Source organism: Rhincodon typus, chromosome 15 (genome assembly GCF_021869965.1).
Source record: "Rhincodon typus isolate 14 chromosome 15, sRhiTyp1.1, whole genome shotgun sequence".
In the NCBI taxonomy this organism is placed as follows: domain Eukaryota; kingdom Metazoa; phylum Chordata; class Chondrichthyes; order Orectolobiformes; family Rhincodontidae; genus Rhincodon; species Rhincodon typus.
The window spans coordinates 47,911,356-47,931,278 of NC_063346.1; the positions used below are offsets into that span (position 1 = coordinate 47,911,356).

Below are 19,923 nucleotides of genomic sequence, written 5' to 3' on the forward strand. Positions count from 1 at the left end.
ACTCACAACCCTCAGAGAAAAAATATTTCATCTTTTTTTTAAAAAGGGACACCCCCTTATTTTTAAACTAGTCACCTCTGACACTTCTAAACTCCAGAGGAAACAGGCTTAGCTTGTCCTCACAAGGCAATCGACTCATTCCAAATATTAGTCTAGTAAACCTTTCCTGAACTGCTTCCAATGCATTAATATTCTTCCACAAGTACAGTGACCAATGCAGTACACAATACACTGTATAAGTGAAGCATAACCTCTCTGCTCTGGTGTTCAATTCCCCTTGCAATAAAGTATAACATTCTTTTAGCTTTGCTGATTACTTGCTGAACCTGCATACTAACCTTTCATGATTCATGCCCAAGACCACCCAGATCTCATGCATCTCAGAGCTTTGCAAATTCTTACCATTTAGATAATATACTTATAGAGTCATTCAGCATGGAAACAGATCTTTCAGTCCAACTAGTCCCCACCAATCATGTTACCCAAACTAAACTAGTCCCACTTGCCTGCGTCTGGCCTATATCCCTCCAAACCTTTCCTATTCATGTACTTATCCAACTGTCTTTTAAATGTTGTAACTGCACCTGTATCCATTGCTTCCTCTAGAAGCTCATTCCTCACACGAACCATTCTCTGTGTAAAAAAAAGTTGCCCACGTCCTTTTTAAAATTTTCTCCTCTCACCTTAAAAATATGCCCCCTAGATTTGAACTCATCCACCCTTGCTCTGTCTGGTATTTTACCAAAATGAACTATTTCACACATTCCTACATTGTATTCTGTTTGCCAAATATTTGCCCACTCACTTAACTTATCTATGTCCCTTTGTAGGCTCCTTATGTCCTCTTCCTAATTCACCTGCCTACCTATCTTTGTGTCATCAGCAAATGTAGCTACCATACCTTCAGTCCCTTCATTCAATTATTCATATAAATTATGAAGAGTCGGAGACCCAGCACTGACTCCTGTGGTACACCACTTGTGACATTTTGCCAGCCTTAAAAAAATGACCCACTTATGCCTCCTCTCTGCTTCACGTTAAACAGCCAATCTTCTATCTCACACCAGTTGTATGATCCTTTGATCTCTATGTCTATAAACTCTGTATCTGTGTGCCCTCTCTCACTGCACCCAAGGAAGGAGCAGTGCTTTGAAAGCTTGTGATTTCAAATAAGCCCATTGGATCATAACCTGCTGTTGTGTGATTTTCAACTTTGAAAGTGCCTGTTATAACATCTTCAATAGTATAAATTATATCTTCAATAATAATAATTTATAACAATATGTCTAATATTTTCCCTATGATAGATGTTAAACTAACTGACCTGTAGTTTCCTCCTTTCTGTCTCCTTCCCTTTTTGAATAAAAGGAGTTATATTAGCTATTTTCCAATTTAAAGGAACTTTCCCTGAATCTAATGGGTCTTGGTAAATGAAAACCAACACATCAACTATTTCACTAGCTACTTCTTTTAAGACACTAGGATGAAATCCATCAGGACCCAAGATTTGTCAACTCACAGTCTCCAACAATTTACTCAGTGCTACTTCCCTGGTAATTATAATTTTCTTGAGCTCCTCCTTCGTTTCAATTCCTGATTTACAGCTATTTCGGGGATGCTACCTGTTAAGACTGACACTAAATATCTGTCCAATTAATCTGTCATCCCTTTATTCTGGATTACCAATTCCCCCAGGCTCATTTTCTACAGGACCAAAACTAATTTTGTTAACTCTTTTAAACATCTGAAGAAACATTTCACATCTGGTTTTATATTTTTGGCTAACTTTCTCTTGTACTCTCATTTTTGTCTCCTTATTAATCTTTTACTAACCCTTTGCTCTTTTGTTTTGTGTTGTCTAATCCTCTGACCTGGTGTCTATCTATACAGAATGATATATCTTTTCCTTTGAGTTTTTTTAAAATCACCTACAGTGTGGAAGCAGGCCATTTGGCTCTTTGAGTCCATACTAACCCTCCAAGACATCCCACCCAGATCAGGCCCCATCCCCCTATCCTATCCATATAACTGTGCCTTTCCCTTGGCCAATCCACCAAACCTGCACATTTCTGGACTGTGGGAGGAAACCCATTTGGACACAGGGAGAACATGCAAACTCTGTACAGAATTCCACCCAAGGGTGGAATCGAACCCAGGTCCCTGTCACTGTGAGGCAGCAGTGCTAACCTTTGAACCACTGCGTCTCTCCATAGTTTGATACTATCTTTGACTTTTTTTAGTTGACCACAGTTAGCAGGCCTGTCCCTTAAAATCTTTCTTATTGGTTGGAATGTATCTATTCTGTACTATGCTTGTCATCACATCTCTATAGACCTATTCCCTAGCCTAAATCATAGCAATGGATTGAATTCACTTCTAGTTTTGGGCTCAAACCTGGAATGTTCTTTTATTTATCGCATTTCTCATCCAAAATATTAGCTTCAATCCAAGACTCGAGTGGCAACAATAACCAGAGTTCACAGTTGGAATCAGTCTGAACCTGCCAAAAATAATCCACCAGACTACCAATAAGTAATCTTAATTGTAGCAAAACAAAGCATACCAGAAACATTAGTGGTTACAGTCTCTGACCTTTATCGGAAAAGAGCCCCATTATTGCACAAAGGGATGTCCAATTTGAGAAACTTCTAAAACACTGAGTGGTGACAACAAATGCTGATAGTTTAATAGTCTGATTGACCAAAATGGATTGGTGGGAGGGGACAGGGAACAGAAAGTTTCTGTCCAATGGAATAACACCCTTACTTTTCAAGTCCAATTGACAGTATAAGTTTTCTTAACATTTGTGGCGAGATTTAGTCCCCTCTTGTCTGGGCCGAATGAAGCTGTTTCATGTTACATTTATTCTTATTACTCCTGTATATTATTAACAGTATACAGCTGAAGTCACCATTCAGACAATGAAAGGAAAGAAATAACAAAGTACATGGGGAGAAATGGGTAGGTTGCATGCGTCAAAGTTATTCTAGAAAGGCAAGAAACCATTCCCTTCACCCTTATAGCATTACGTTAGGCCCGGTCCAGCTGGTCCAACACTCACTTCAGAGTCAGGATGCTGTGGGCTCCTGTCCCATCAAGAGACCAGAGCACACAATCAAGACTGACACTTCACTGAAGGACCAAGGGGCATGTTGCACTATTAGAGATATCATCTTTCAGATGGGTTGTTAAACCAAAGCCTCATCTAGACTCTCTGGCAGATATACCAGGCCTCATGGCACAATTTGAACAGCATGAGGGCTTTCCTCACTGACTTGATCAATATTTATCCCCGGCCACTACCATAAAGGGGTGATTTGATTCTCATTGTTGTCACCTTTTTCTTGAAAATGATCTTCTGCATTTCTTACAATAGGAACTATTCTTCAAAAGTGTGTGACTGAGTGTAACACTCTTATGGGATGTTCTCAGGCCATAAAAGGCAATGTGTAAATGCAAGGCTTCATTTTCTTTGTTCACTACAAGAGAAAATTAATGACATAAGGAAGGAGCAGATGGTGAAATAATGCAGGATTATTTTGGCTATAATAGAAGTGCATTTTGTGAACATTACAAAGTGGAATTAGTACACAGTGGGTTAATGTTTTATTCGACTGGGTATAGCTTCATGTTTCAACAACCAATCCTACAAACATGTGTGCTGGCCAGATATAATAGTAGTAGACATTCATGATGGCTCCAGCTTAATTTGGCACCACAGCAGTCTCCTGGTGTTTATTTACTCTTGGTGGTCAACCATTACTCACAACCTCACATGTACACTTCTCAAAGTCAAGACTCAGGAACGTTTGTTCCTCTACGGCAGCAACAAGGCTCCTAACCAACTTGTTGCTATTTTTCACCACAAGAGACAGAATCTTATCGGAGTCTGAGCAATGTGGTCTACGTTGAGATTCATTGCAGAATCGGTCAGGAAGACCAATGAGGTCAATCTCGATGTCCGGAGCAACTCGCTGCATCTTCTGTGCAGTTGTCCAGTGGTGGAGTGAGTTATTCACAATGCAGCACCAAGTTGCCAATTAAGGGGATTGTAGCTTTTCAAATGCTTTATGATTTCCCCAACTCGCCTCATTCACATTCAACTTCTCATCTTACCAAATACGTCGCAGAAAATGGACAGAAGAATATCTGACAAGGACCTCCATTTTGGATACTTGGCACCATCATCTCCAAATCCATGGGTACCATGCACCCTACATCCATAGATACTGGCATCCAACATGTGCCAGTCCTCATGGTAATCTCTGATCCACTTGCAGGACACTGCTGCATATCCCCGCTGTACCAGCAGCTATCACTGTCATGCACTGTGCACGCAGGGACACACACAGCTGATGGACTTCAGGAAGCTGCACCTCGAGGCTTTCTGCTTGCTGTCATTGTAGTCACTCACTCTGAGCCCACCTGGATGCTCACAGCACCCTTGCCTTGCATTACCTTTCCTCATCATTTTGTGCTTTGCCTCTTCAATCAAAGGTACCAGGCTCACTATATTTCTGTCTTGCCTTGCAGTTTAACACAGACACAAAGCCAGGAAATTTGTCATGATGTCAGCAGTCACATCTTTGAGGTCATGACAAGAATGATTGATGAAAGAAGGGCAGAGGGGATATTGTCTACATGGACTTTAGTAAGGCATTCAATAAGCTATCTCACGAAAGGCTGGTACAGAAGGTAGAGTCGCATGGGATTCAGGGTAGGCTGGTTAGATGGATATAAAACTGGCTTGGTCATAGAAGACAGAGTAACAGCGGAAAGGTACTTTTCGAAATAGAGATCAGTAACTGGTGGTATTCTGCAGGGATCAGTGCTGGGAGCTTTGTTGTTTGTAATGTACATAAATACTCTGGAGGAAAATGTCGGTGGTCTGATTATTAGGTTTGTGGATGGCACCAAAATTGGTGGAGCTGCAGACAGTGAGGAGGACTGTCAAAGGATACAGCAGGATATAGACAGCTTGCAGGTTTGGGCAGAGAAATGGCAGATGGAGTTTGATCCAGACAAATGCGAGGTGATGCATTTTGGAAGAACAAATCCAGGTGCGAAGAAAAAAACAAAATGGCAGAACCCTTATATACAGAGAGACCTTGGTATACAGTTTCAAGGATCCCTCAAAGTGGCAACACAGATGGAACGTGATCAAGAAGGCATGCAGCACCTTTGCTTTCATTGGCCAGGGCTTTGGATATAAAAGTTGGCAAGTTATGTTACAGCTGTACAAAACTTTAGTTAGGCCACATTCAGAATATTGTGTGTAATTCTGGTCTCCACACTACCAGAAGGGCATGGTTGCTTTGCAGAGGGTGCAGAGAAGGGTTACCATGATATTGTCTGGTCTGGAGAGTTTTAGTTATGAGGAGAGGTTGGATAAACTCGGGTTGTTTCCAATAAAAAGATGGAGGCTGAGGGACGACCTGATAGGTGTCCACAAAATTACAAGAAACACTTACAAGGTGGATAGTCAGAGGCTTTTTCCCAGGGTGGTCAAGTCAACTCCAACAGGGCACAAGTTCAAGATGAAAGGGCGAAAGTTTAGAGGAGAAGAGCAAGGAAAGTTTATCATACAGAGAGTGGTGAGTGCCTGGAATGGACTGCCAGTGGAGGTGGTGGAAGCGGGCACGTTAGCAACATTTAAGGCATATCTCGATAGACATATGAACGGGAGGCAAACAGGGGTTAGAAACTGCATATGGGCAATAAATAGTGGGTCTAAATAAGAAATGGGAATCAGTGCAGGCTTGGTGGGCCAAAGGGCCTGTACCTGTGCTGTATTGTGTTGTAAATCAAGGGTGATAGCTTTGGTCAGGGGGTCTAACCTCAATAAATCAAGGGCAGCTTTTGACCCCAGTCTAGGGGCTTGGACACGGTCAGTCAGCTGCTCAAGGTGGTTAGAGTCAGGACCTTCTCCCCAAAGGGGGTGAAGAGCTGAATGTCAGTCAGCCTACAACTCATCTTGAATTTTTCTATCCTATTTTGGGCTCTTTACCTCCTGGAATGAGGCAGAGGCAGGTATTATGGGAAATGAAAGTGGGGTATGGCATGTCCAAGGTGACATGGAAAGCAAGACAAAGAACTGAAAAAAAAAGTCATACTGGATTCAAAACATTAACTCTGTTTCTTTCTCCACAGATGCTGTGAGACCTGCTGAGTTTCTGAGCATTCTCAGTACTTGTTTCAGATTTCCAGCATCCACTGTATTTTGCCTTTATTAAAGAAAGAACCCCAATTGTTAAGATCTTTATTTTTACAGAATTGTTACTCCTGATCTTCTTTTATCGTGGGATTTGACACCACCCTATAGCTTGGGTTAGAGACAGAGTGAACGAGGAGAAGGCAAAGTCAAGAAATGTCTTCAGGCTTGTTCAAAATAGTAGTATTTACTACACATAATACTGCTGGACATGGCATTCATAGCTATACCACATTCTGATCTTCTAGTCATATTATCTAAGGACTCATCTATCATCTTCTGTGCATCCACATCCATTTGTTCTTGAGACTCTCTAAATTCTAGTTTAATGCTGTGTACTCTGGAGTAGGGTGGTGTATGCTTCCAGACTGTCCTAACTCCATCCACCCTGTGCTATTTATGCTCAGTGATGCGCAGCTCTGTGGCATCATTACAAGGTTGCTCCAGGGTCCTGAAGTTTTCCCACATCAAAACTTACTGGAAACCACCTTTCAGCTCAATTCATATTACCACTCACTTTTAATATCCATAATTATAAAGATCCCAGTCTTTTAATTTCAAGAGTAAGCCTTAGGCAGTTAATGGTGACAAGTTGCTTGACACTATGTGGAACAAAGCAGCCCATTTGATTGGTACTCCATTCATCGTCTATGCATAGTGGCAGCTAAGTGTACCATCCACAAGTTACACCTGCAGACACTCACCAAGCCTCTTTCTGCAGAACTTTCCAAACCCACAACCTTTACCCTCTGGAAGGACAAGGGCAGCAGATGCATGGGAATATGAGAAGCTGCAAGCTCCCCTCCAAGCCACACACTCTTCTGACTTGGAAGTATATCGCCATTCCTTCATTGTCAGTGGGTCAAAACCCTGGAACTCACTTCTTCCTCACAGCACTCTGGGTGTCCCCATATGCCAAGTGGTTCAAGAAGACAGCTCACGGTCACCTTCTCCAGGGCAATTAAAGATAGGCAATAAATCTTAGTCTAGCTAGCCTACAACCCATGAATGAATAAAGAGAAATTCTTGCTGTTAGGAATCTAACGTAATCACAGATTTAAATAAAGATGCAGTTCAACTGTACAGAGGAAAGAATTACCATTGATACTGGCTTAACATATTGCTCAGAACAAACCTCAAAACACACATATTGAATTGTTTTGAAGTGTGGTCAGTGTGGAACAGCCAAGGGAGTCTGAAAAACAGTGGCAAGTTTTTTTTTGGTTGTGCTGATTCAAGTACTGGATCGTGATCTACCGTTCCTCTCGAGCTGACACTGACATTTGTAATTAGTTACTTAAATCTAAAAACATGGAACTGGCAAATGTCAAGTTTGTCATCGAGGCAGAATTCTTCAGGCAACACCGCAAAGTATCTACATCTTGTATTTATATATTTCTTCAGCAGCAAAACATCTCAAGGCACTTGACAGAAGCGTTATAAGGCAAACTGAGGGCAAGCCAAAGGAGACATTAGGACAAGGGACCAAAAACTTGGTCAAAGAGGTTCATTTTAAGGAACATCTCAATGTGAAGAGGTTATGGAAAAAAGGTGATGATTAACATAATTCACGGGAAATTGAAATAAGTTAGCTCTGAAAAGACTGGATTTTGTTACATTTTTTGCACAATGTTTTGAATTGAGTGAACACAGGCAAGTTTGCTTTAACTGTTATTGTCACTTAATGTGTGTCAAATAAAGTAGATTATTAATTTCTAAATCTCCCCCGTTTAGGCTGCAGTCAAAAATCTGATCCCAATTCTGGGCACTACTCTTTAGGAAGAATTCCAAGGCCATAGAAAGAGGCTTTAGAGATTGACCAGAATGGTATCAGGATGTGGGGCTTCAGTTCTGTGAAGAGTAAGAGAAACTGGATTTATTCCCCTAAGAGCAAGAAAGGTTCGGAGATTCAATGGAGGGATTCAAGACTTTGATAGAGTAAATAAGCAGAAACTGTTTCAAGTGGCAGAAGGGTTAACTACCAGAGGAGGCAGATTTAACAAACTTGGAAAAGAACCAGATTCTGTTTTACCCACAGTGAGTTATACAGGTCTGAGATACATTGCCTGAATGGGTGGTGCAAAATAATATTTTCAATATTCAACAATATTTTCAAAAGAGAACTGGATAAATTCTTGAACATGAAAAAGTTGCAGGAGTACAGGGAAAAAAACCAGAGAAAGGAACTGCATGGAAGCTCATTCGAATAGATAGCACAGGCATGATGGGATGAATGGTCTCTCTCCTTAAAATGAACCTCATTGACCAAGTTTTTGGTCACTTGTCCTAATATCTCCTTTGGCTTGCCCTCAGTATGATCCTAATCATCATCTCTCATCAAATGTCTCAGTCTCCCTTCAGAAAGGCTGGAGAAGCAAGCAATGAGGACACATGTGAAAAACACTGCTGAGTGTGAATCATAAGGGTTTCCCTTTGCAGCAGCCTTAGCTCACAGCTGTGGTACGGATACATCTGAGCGCAAGGTGCTCAGATGACTTTTAAGACTGGGCAGCAATGCTATCGTGCATGTGAAGCAAAGTAGTTAGCAAATCTCACTGCCTGTTTTCTCCCCTCTTAGTTTCTTCAGCCAGCCATATACATGGAGTACTTTTCTTCATTAGGTCAGTCCTTCCTTGATCCAATAATGTGTCCTGGATATAGCACACACCACAGTACTCCCCCGTTGTTCTATCTTTATTGAAAATTTCAGTGAAAGGAAATGAAGGGATGCTATAGATTGACAGATTCCCACAAATATTTGGTAGCCAAATCAAAAATGTTTTGAAAGGTACCAGATTTCCTGCTTAGCCCTAGCCATAGAACTAACATGTCAACTTGTGAGAATACAATTTGTTGAATATAATTGGAATCACATTTCCCTGCTTTCTATCAATACACTGCACGTTATTTTATAATTCGGGGAGCCTTGCACTGATCAGAAACAACACACAGCTGGATTAAAATGTGTTGAGCAAATGGATGACAGGTTATACATTTCTGTGGTATAAACCACTGACAACTTTTATGTGCAACGCTATTAGCACAGCAGTTAAACTGTAATTGATTAAACGTGCAAATACATTTAGAATGTCATGTCTGATGTATGCGGGAAGATGACGCGGTTCACCCTCATTCCCCCAGTTCCCCTGGTAAACAGGGTTATTTCCAAACTAGGACTACCACTGAAAGAACAAGGTATTTACGAGTTCAGCAGGCACTGATTCACCATGAATAACAGACCCCTAGGGAAGAACATCACCCTCAGTTTGAATCGGAAGCAGGCAGGTACTCGTGAAAATCTTAACTTTGGCTCCCTCTGCCTGAGGATGCTTCAGATTCCAATCTGCGATTCACCTGGTTTCACGAGCACCAACCCACTGATTAAACCATTCGGAATCTAAGCAACCCTGACAGGAAACCTTAATTTCCAGATTAAAACTGCCACTGTATCTGAAGAAGTAAGTTGTGTCCTAGGGAATAGCAGTTCAGATGTGTGAGGGCAAAGTCATAAAACAGTTGAAAAGTATAATGGGATGCTGGGCTTCGTAACTAGGCATAAATTACCAAAGCAAAGATATAATCTGAACGTGTTTGTACTTTATGGAAACAAGGCAGTGTTGGGACTGGATTGGAGTATTTAACCTTTCCTTTCTGACTCCAATCTGCTTGCTTGCAAAACTGAATTGCAGGCGACAGTGACATCTGCCTGAAGATTTCTCTAAATATTCAACTTGAGCTCTGGCAAAATTATCGAGGCTCAATCTGTCATTTTAGATAAAGGACTGCACAGGACATTGGTTAGGCCACTTTTGGAATACTGCATTCAATTCTGGTCTCCCTGCTACAGGAAAGTTGTTGTTAAACTTGAAAGGGTTCAGAGAAGGTTCACAAGGATGTTGCCGGGGTTGGAAGGTTTGAGCTATACGGAGAGGTGGAATAAGCTTGGAGCACTGGAGGCTGAGGGCTGACCTTATTGAGGTTTATAAAATCATGATGGGCAGGAGAACGGATTCCAAAACTAGAGGGCATAGGTTAAAGGTGAGAGGGGAAAGAGTTAAAATGGACCCAAGGGGCAACTTTTTCATGCAGAGGAAGGTGCGTGTATGGAATGAGCTGATTGATTGATTGATTTATTGTCACATGTACCGGAGTACAGTGAAAAGCTTTGTTTATGAGCAATACAGGCAGATCAGAGGAAGCAAGGATGTACTGATTAAAGGTTGTTAAAAATTTACACAGAGGCATACAGGTTACATTGCACAGGGCGTGCGCTAGGTGAGATTGATGTTAGCAAGATCAGTATTATTTGAGGCTAGAGAGTCCATTCATCAGTCCAATGACACTGGGAAGAAGCTATTCCGGAACCTGCTTGTGTGTGTGTTCAGGCTTCTGTACCTTCTGCCTGACGGAAGAAATTGTTGGAGATCAGTACCAGGGTGGAAGGGGTCTTTGATGATGTTGGCAGCCTTTCCGTGGCAGCGAGCCGTGTAAATGGATTCTGTGGATGGAAGGTTGTTTTCTGTGATGGTCTGGGTTGTGCACACAATGTTGCGTAGTTTCTTATGCACCCAGACAGTATGCTTTCAGTGGTGCATCAATAGAAGTTGGTGAGGGACCTTATGGACATGCCAAATTTCCTGAGCCGCCTGAGGAAGAAGAGGCATTGTTGTGCCTTCTTGACAGTCGCATCTACATGAGAAGTCCAGGACAAGTTGTCAGTTATCGTCACTCAGAGGAACTTGACATTTTCCACCCTCTCAACCTCAGTTCCGTTGACGTAGGTGGGGGCGTGTTCTCCTCCTTTCTTTCTGAGGTCAATAGTCAGTTCTTTAGTTTTGCAGACATTGAGAGAGCAGCTGTTCTCATTGCACAACCAAGCCCTCTACTTCTCTTCTGTATTTTGACTCGTCATTGTTAGATACCCATCCTACCACAGTGCTGTCATCAGCGAATGTGTAGATGGCATTTGTTTGGAATTTGGCAACACAGTTGTGGGTGTACGGGAAAGACAGTAGGGGGCTGAGGACACATTCTTGGGGGGCTCTAGCGTTGAGTGTCATTATGGAGGAGGTGCAGTTACCTATCTTCACTAATTGCGGCCTGTGGGTCAGAAAGCCGAGGATCCAATTGCAGAGGGCAGAGTTGAGACCAAGGTCATGGAGTTTTGAGGTCGGTCTGGAGGGGATAATGGTGTTGAAGGCAGAGCTGTAGTCAACAGCAGGAATCTGATGTAGGTGTCTTCGATGTCCTGATGTTCCAGGGACGAGTGCAAGGCTAGGGATACTGCATCTGCTGTGGACCTGTTACATCAGTCAGCAAATTGTAGGCGATCAAGACAGGTTGGGAGACTGGAGTTGATGTGGGCCATGACCAGCTTCTCCAAGCACCGAAGGAAGTGGTAGACACTGGTACAATTACAACATTTAAAAGAGAAGTGGGTGGGTATATGAATAGAAAGAGTTTAGAAGGGTATGGGCCAAATGCTGGCAAATGGGACAAGATTAATTTAGGATATCCGGTTGGCACAGAAGTGTCGGACTGAAGGGTCTGTTTCCATGCTATATGACACTTTGATTGAATAATGAGTCAAGGGAAGTTCTCAAGAATGTCAAACCATGGGCTAAATTGGGCATAGTGGTCAGAGCAAAGACATAAACTAAGGACACCTCAGTGAGAAAAAAAACAAACAACACAGTCAATGATAACTCCTGAAAAATGAGAGACAGGGCAATGACTATTTTTCGTCAAAGAGACAGATAATCAGATAACCTTGTTGAAATATTCTACCAGCATTCCTTTCTCCTTTAAACAGCGATCAAATTTCATGAGTTGGTGTCTATCTTACAATTTAATTTTATCTTCAGAAAGAAAGGGAATGATAAAATAAACATTGGCTGACCATACCACAAATCAAATATTATTGTTGTGGCTAACTGGTGTTGACCAGATAGTTTAGGGGTGTCTCTTTAAAGTCATTTTGTCAGACAATTATCTCATATTATTTAAGTCAGTGATTTTCTGTTGCATTTCCTGACCTTTCACCTCTTTGGGCCTATTCCCATCCCTTCCTCATGTTTTATTTGTAAAATATCCCCCAAACACAGATTCAACATACACATTACTGCCTTGGATAGGCATTCTAGCTAAGACTGAGCAATGTGACATGATAATCTTCTGGCATTAGAGTCCCAGTCAGAAACATTCAGTATGAAGCTGGATTTTACTGTGTAGATAAAGGTATAAGTAATGGATCAAGTATTAGATAGTACAGGAATGTGTTCATAAGTAGCTTGAAGGCCAAAGTTTCTTTTTAAAAGACAGGTAGTTTTCATATTATTTGCTGTATTTCCAATTATAGGTTAATAATTGTCACTTGAAGTCTGAAACAAAATTGCCTGTTATTAACAACTTATTTCCAGTAAATCAGTATTATCATTTACAATAAGTGGTGACTCATGTTCAAATCATCCTCATTAAATAATTCGTAGGAGACCAAGATTTATCAGCTAATGCTGATCTTAATGGATGGCCTTTCTCATATTAGCTTTTGAATGGTTCATGCAGATGGGACTAACATGATAAAATGGCAGTAAATTTGGTGCTTCAGTGGTTAGCACTGCTGCCTCACAGCATCAGGGACCCAGATTCGATTCCAGACCTGGGCGACTGTCTGTGTGGAGTTTGCACATTCTCCCCGCGTCTGCATTGGTTTCCTCCCACAGTCCAGGGATGTGCAGGTGGGTTAGCCATGAGAAATGCAGAGTTACAGGGATAGGATAGGGGGTTGGGTCTGGGTGAGATGCTCTTCGGAGGGTTGGTGCGGACTGGATGGGCTGAATGGCCTGTTTCCACACTGTAGGATATATGGACTTGCAGACTTTTGAGACTTTCAAAGGCTTTTATGTATCTGCTAGACAAAAGGTTACAAGACCAAAGTCTTAGTGGTAAGATAAACAGCTAGATTGGAAACTGGCAAATTTAGGGATTCAGAGTTCTTTGAAAATGGTAAAGGATCAGCCACAAACAGTGTACCACACTTCAACAATGAAACACCAGTAACTTAAAACATCTCCAGCACCAACCAGTCCACCATGTCCAAATCAACATCAACTGCATTAATCAGGTCCCATCTCAGTACGGTCAAAGAATCACCCAACACAGCAAGCCTATCATGTCTTTTGGTAAAAAAAACTATTCATTCATTTCCTATCTCTTACCGCGTAGCCCTATAAAATTTTCCTTTTCAAGTACATATTCAATTTCCTTTTGCTGTCTATTCCAAATCCGCCCACATCCCATGAATGAATGAAAATTAAACTGTTTCTAAAAAACCCCCTCAGGCAGTCCATTTCAAATCTCAGCAATGCACTGTGCCGTTCGAGCCTTCTAACCTGCTATTTAATGGGTTCCATCAAATGCAAAGAAAATATCCCTTTTTAAAAAATCTTAAACATAGATGACATCTAATTACAACTGTTACTTCGCTACAGTCTAGAAATTTAAACGTTTGTCTCATGGGGTCAAAGGTCACAGAAGACCCATGTTATGGAACGTTATATAGTCTACCAAATCTTTTACATGACTGGAGTGCAGTGAATCAACAGTTAGCATCAGCCAGAGACGTCATCTAGGGTAGTTTATTCATGCCATGCACTAGGTCATGATGAGACTGAAGTAGAAGACAAATAGAATTTTAAGAATGAGACGAAAACACTGTGGAAGACAAATTCATTGCAAAGACCTCATATGGGAAGCAATACATGGTTACTTGGTTAGAAAGGGACATTTTGCTTTTATTCATTTACATGATGTGAATGTCACAGGTCAGGCCAGCATTTATTGCCCTTCCCTCACTTGTCCAGAGAGCATGTAAGAGTCAATCACATTACTGTGGTCTACAGTCACATGTAGGCCATCATCTTCCACAGTGGCATTCAAACCTAGGTCCTCAGAACATTTCCTGGGTCTCTAGATTAATGGTCCAGTGATAAGGTCATGGCCTACCCTTTGTTGAGGACATCCAATACGGTTTCATGGAAATAGATCATGTCTTACAAATCTAGTTGTTTCTTTAAGAAATATGAACAAGGTAGAAAATGGAAACTCTGTAGATGTTTTAAGATGTTATCCAGTTAGACTTTCAAAAGCTTTATCTATGTGCTAGGCAAGAGGTTTCAAGACCAAAGTCTTCAGTATTAGTGTTAAGAGCTAGATTGAAAACTGGCATGCAAGATGTAGGCAATATGAATTTACAAATGGATTCAGGTCTGTTTGGAGATGTTGGAGGAAATGACTTGAAAATCTACAGGATTTCTGTGGAATCTTCCATGCATGTTGAAGATGCTTGACTGCCTCAGGTGGATCCTGATGTACTGAAAGGTTGGACTTATGACTTGGCAAGTGAAGTTTAATTTGGACAAGTACACTGGGTCAAGGCATATTGGTTTATCCTTGCACAAGGTGTTGATCAGGACACACTTGGATTATGTGCCTAGTTTTAGTCTCCCCACAAAATAGGCTTTGGAAATGGCACTGAAGACAACAATGGGAATAATTTCTGGTGTAAAACATACCAGTTAACGAGATGGGCTATAGAGTTAGGACGCTAAACTTCCTCATAAACTTCACTTAACTTCACCAAACTTGATTGTCTGGGCTAAATAAACAGATTGAGGAGATAACAATTTTAAAGAATGAAAGATCAGATCGTCATTGAGTGGCAAGTGCTTTGGGACAGGCAATCAAATATAATATATAAATATTAATCTTTCTTCCTGTTTATCAAGAGCATTCTCTTTCCCAGGGAAAGGACGGTGAGTCTCTGGGGCAGGATGCTGTCTCACACGGTGCAGGCTGATTTGCTGGATCCCTTCGTGTGAGAGCTGGATCAGTAAAGATCGCATCTGACCAAAGGGAAGCTAATTCTGGTAATTCCTGGTCAGAGAGAGATCTCCTGAGCTGCTTTGGATTGCCTGGATGAGTGGGCAATCAGATCTTGCCAACACCCCTCTCTTCAATCCTCTATTTGGGTGGACGTTTTGCTCAGTTGACTGCCTCACTCGAGAGACCACATGGATTAAAGTGAGGTGAACAGTGCATGTTGCGGTGATATACCAAGCACCATAATTATATCAGACAGGCTGGATAGTATTTGTGTCCAACATCATTCATATGTTCGCAATCGATCAGATGTTGAATTTGGTATCTTTCTGATCTGTTGGCTTTGGTTGGATAAATTGGCTGGACTGCTGGGGCAAGTTAGGAATCCTTGTGCATTATTATAGCGATTTATAGGCCTGTTTTTTTTTTTAAGTGCTTGTTTCAGTGTCCTGCATTTTGTTTCCTTAATAAGTTTGGACAGTTACTGCATCTGCTTTACAGATAGACAATTTTTAAAACTGACTTTCATTATTTCTGTGATCTATGTACTAACATGGTAAAATATGGCCACTTCAATAACTCGCAGATAATTGTGGTTCGCTATGAGCTAATTCCCCATCATCCTCTTTAAATCAGGAATGCTAAGCAGGCTTTCGCTCAGAGACAGTACTGCTACAAGGATGAGCTGGGCAGTGTGAATGTTTCTCCATGCCATGCCAAAAGGCGGCGAGTCCAGTTATCATATCTGGACAAAATACACATGTTTTTCATTTTTGGGTTGGATTCAACACTGGGCAACAGAACAAGAAGCAAGCACGTGTATGCAGCTCTAAGACGCCAAGGCGATTCCAACATAGCATGACAAGATAGTACTTAATTCCTTAGCTTTTACCTATCAGGCCAGAACCTAATGTACCATTGCTGCTGGATATCACAGAACAATGGCATGCTGTGGTTAAAAAGGCAAAGGGCCAAAAATATTAATAGGATAAAAACATGTTTGTACTGACATAAGATCTCAGGTTACATCACTGATGTTCCTCATAAAACACTATTTAAGACATAAGCCAGCAGTGTCATGCATCATTCCACAAATTAAAGACTTATTGAATTCTTCTTTGATGATAATACAAATGACAGTTAGTAGATTCCTCTCTTTAAAATGGAACTGAATGTGTATGAAAAATGTACTATCGATGCAAATTTACAAACCAGCAGCTGCACTGTAAAGGCCAGCTGCTATCCAGTCACTGAAAGGACGAAAGAACTTGTATGCATGAAGTCTTTCATGACCTTGGACATCCCAGTAAGCTTTGCCGCCAATGCTGTACTTCCTTTTAAAATATTTAGTTACTTGTTATGCTGGAAATGCTTCAGTTCACTCAATCATCTCAGCAAAAATAGGGCTGTTCACATATTTGCTATTGTTGGACTTCAGCACTGTCTTCACTGAGTGAAAAATTACATTAATAAGCCACAGAAAAACATAATTCTGAATTCCAGCTCTAGCTTAGTGTCCAATATAAAGCAACTGTTAATATCACACAGATTATATTTAATGTAATAACTTACTCTGTTGAAGATTTCACTTGGTTTGTAGACGGTGAATTTAAGTCACATGTAGGAGTTACTGGTGTGGGTGAAGGTGTCGCAGAATGGCTTTGGGCAGCTGCTTGTGCGGACTGAATAGAAATCACCTTTGAACTCTTTACATCGAACTGTGTAGGAGTGCTTGGACTCACTTTTCCTGGCGTTGGGCTGTGTGCTGTTGCTGGTACTGGGCTGGTTGCTATCTCAGCCATGTTTTGTCCAAATGACCGCCTATTTTTCCGTCCATCGTCCCCATTTGGGGTCAGCTTCCTCCGGTCTCTACGTGCATTTGGCATCTGTCCGTCATCTTCACCATCTTCGTGCTTCAGTGCATTCTGGGTAAAAGGAAGTCACAGTCAGCTCTAGACCACATTCACTATTTCAGTGAGTAACATACATCTTCATATGCAGAGGAACGCACAACTTTGGGGCAACATTTCTGCTGTCAAATCCCAAATCAGAGTGAAGACAATAGAATTATTTTATAAATAGAACTAAACACAGTGATGTGCAAATCACAATATAAAGCAGACCAGCATCTAGGTAGATTGCCACCATTAATGCAAAAAGACACCAGTTTTTAAACTTTCTATATTTACTTGAGATTAACTCAGGGATGTGATCTGACTTGTGCTTGGTTTTACAGCTCCACTATTAGTGGCCATGCCTTCAGCAGCTTAGGCCCTAAACCCTGCCAATCCTTTTTTAAACCTCTCCAACTTGAGCAAACCTTGAGCAAACATTTAGTCAGCTGGCTTTGCATAATCTTCCATGGACTGGCGTACAGTTTTATTTGTCCCTTGAGACAGCTTTTTGCATCAAAGATACAATATAAATGTAATTTGTCATCATAGATACAGAAACAATTTTTTTTAAAATGGTCCAGCAACTGTCGAGTTTACTCAATATAAAATGTCTCTGACCCTCAAAAATGGTTGCCCTCTGGATGGAAGTGAAGGGGAACATTGCTCAATCCTTTGCATACAGGAGTTAGGAAGACACGTTGAGGTTGTAATGGACATCGGTGAGGTCTCTTCTGGAGTACTGTGTCCAGTTCTGGTCGCCCAGTTATACGAAGGATACTATCAAGCTGTAAAGGGCTAAGAAGAGATTTACCAGGATGTTGCTGGGCATAGGTGGTTTGAGTCATAAAGAAAGGCTGAATAGGCCGGAACCTTTTTCACTGGAGCATAGGAGGTTGAGAGGGGACCTTATAGAGGTTTATAAAATCATGAAAGGTATAGATAGGGTTAATGGTAGGTGTCTTTTCCCTAGGATGGGGGAATTTCAAGACCAAGGGTGCACATTTTTAAGGTGAGAGACGACAGATTTTTAAAAGGCATGAGGGGCAAATCTTTTACACAAAGGGTGCTTTCCTGAGGAAGTAGTGGATGTGGGCATAATTACAATGTTTAAAAGACACTTGGGTAAGGACATGAATAGGAAAGGTTTGGAGGGATATAGGCCAGGAGCAGGGAGGTGGGACTAGTTTAGCTTCGGATTATGTTCAGTGTGGACTGGTTGGACCGAAGGGTCTGTTTACGTGTTGTATGACTCTAAGACTGTGTGCAGACTAAAGCTCTGCCAGTAAAGTTGAAAGGTCAATTTTAACTACACATTTTTATGTTTCTGAAATCAGAAACCTTTTTCAGATTGAGCCAGGGACTCTCCATTCTTTTTACTGGACATTTTGCCAGGTTTCCTCTTCAGTAGGTTGTTTTGTCCCTTACGTGCAGTGAGTCTACATACAAGAGTGGACAGGAACTTTTTAGCAAGTCTGCTCATAAAGGCAACAACAAAAGGGGTGGACAGAAGGGGGAAACAGCTATTCTGGAGGACAAAGGGAGAACAAGAAAAAAGCAACAAAGCAAAGCAATAAATAAATATTCCATACCTAAACCAGACATTTTCCCTAACATCCCAAGACAATTCAGCAACTTTTCATATTTATTTTTGTAATTGTGTGTGTATAAATATGGAGGAACAAAAATTTCAAGACATGTTTTTTAAAAAATGATCATTTCTATGAGAATTCTGATCATGATCTGGAACAGTAACGAAACGCCAATAATAAAGGTTATGGATAAACTCAGCATTATCCAATACTTTTGAAATGGACTTTTAACCAAAAAAAAACTGAGATCATTCTAGAGAACTCTAAAAATAGCTCAGTTATGCCATATAAGGAATCAGAGATCCAAGTCTTGCTACATAGTTAATCTGTCCACAGGCAAAGCTTCAAAGGCATATCACGTTACACAGGACAACAGGTTTTCCTATTTCTGCAAGTGCCATCTGATTTTGCATGTACGATCCGACTTAACTGTGGGTTTTTACTCCTGGATTTCACACAACATTCAGCAGTGGAAACATAAAAATATTTTTACACATATTTAGTGGAACAAGGGGAAAAGTACTGAAAACCCAAGGAGTGTTCAGCACTGAGCTAATTATGGAAAAACACACGGATTTATTGAGCTCTACGGGGCAAGAGCAAAGAACTATGAAAGGAATGAAGTTTTGGTGTTTGCATTTCAAAGAAAATGAACTGTTTCCTACAGTTCATAATGGCAAACTGCTTCATCCTTTTAAATACCATCCATTCCAATTAAAGACTGCATGAAATCATTTGTTTGTTTCATTTATTACCAACTTTCTAGTCACAACAGTCAGACTGATTCTGCTGGATTTTAGTATGGGCTCTGGGCCTCAGGCATTGGGACCGAATGGGGATCCTAAGCCTGTTGCTGCTCACAGCGAGATGGGCTCAGCAATATTCCCAGAGGCAGGCGATTTTTGAAGTTGCTGCCCAGAGGCTTCACAGCATTGGAGGCCTACAGGGAGAGGTGAGCACTGCTGGAGCAGGCAAGAGACTTCAAAGGAACCTCACAATAAAGGCACTCTCTCAGGATAAAATTAAATAGAATAATCCAGGAATCCTGGATGACAGGTCCATCGGATTGGAAGGAAAGCCCTCTAGATAGTGCACTGGGTCTGGCCAGGACCACTTTGTTTTGGAATGGAGCGCCCCGGCCCTAATTGCCCCTATACCTGCCTCCATGAGGTTGGTACTATCTTCATTTGGTGCTGAATATATACTCACCGGCAAAGTGCCAGTGAGCTAGTAATGCCACCCTTCATATGGGCCTCAATTACATCATTGTCTATCTGCCTCTGTAGTGCATGGGACATTACTGAGGACACACCTAGTGTAAAATGGACAGTTTTGTTCTCTGTATTTA

General features: G+C 41.2%; 1 protein-coding gene across 2 annotated transcripts in view; it reads right to left on the reverse strand.

The window, feature by feature from the left end:
- Window positions 1-19,923, reverse strand: part of fhod1 (formin homology 2 domain containing 1) — a 298,364-nt gene that overhangs the window by 64,453 nt on the left and 213,988 nt on the right. For both annotated transcript variants that reach the window (XM_048605595.1, XM_048605594.1), the window contains exon 10: window positions 16,664-17,016. In XM_048605595.1, coding sequence (XP_048461552.1) covers window positions 16,664-17,016 — 353 coding nt within the window. The remainder of the gene's footprint in view (window positions 1-16,663; window positions 17,017-19,923) is intronic.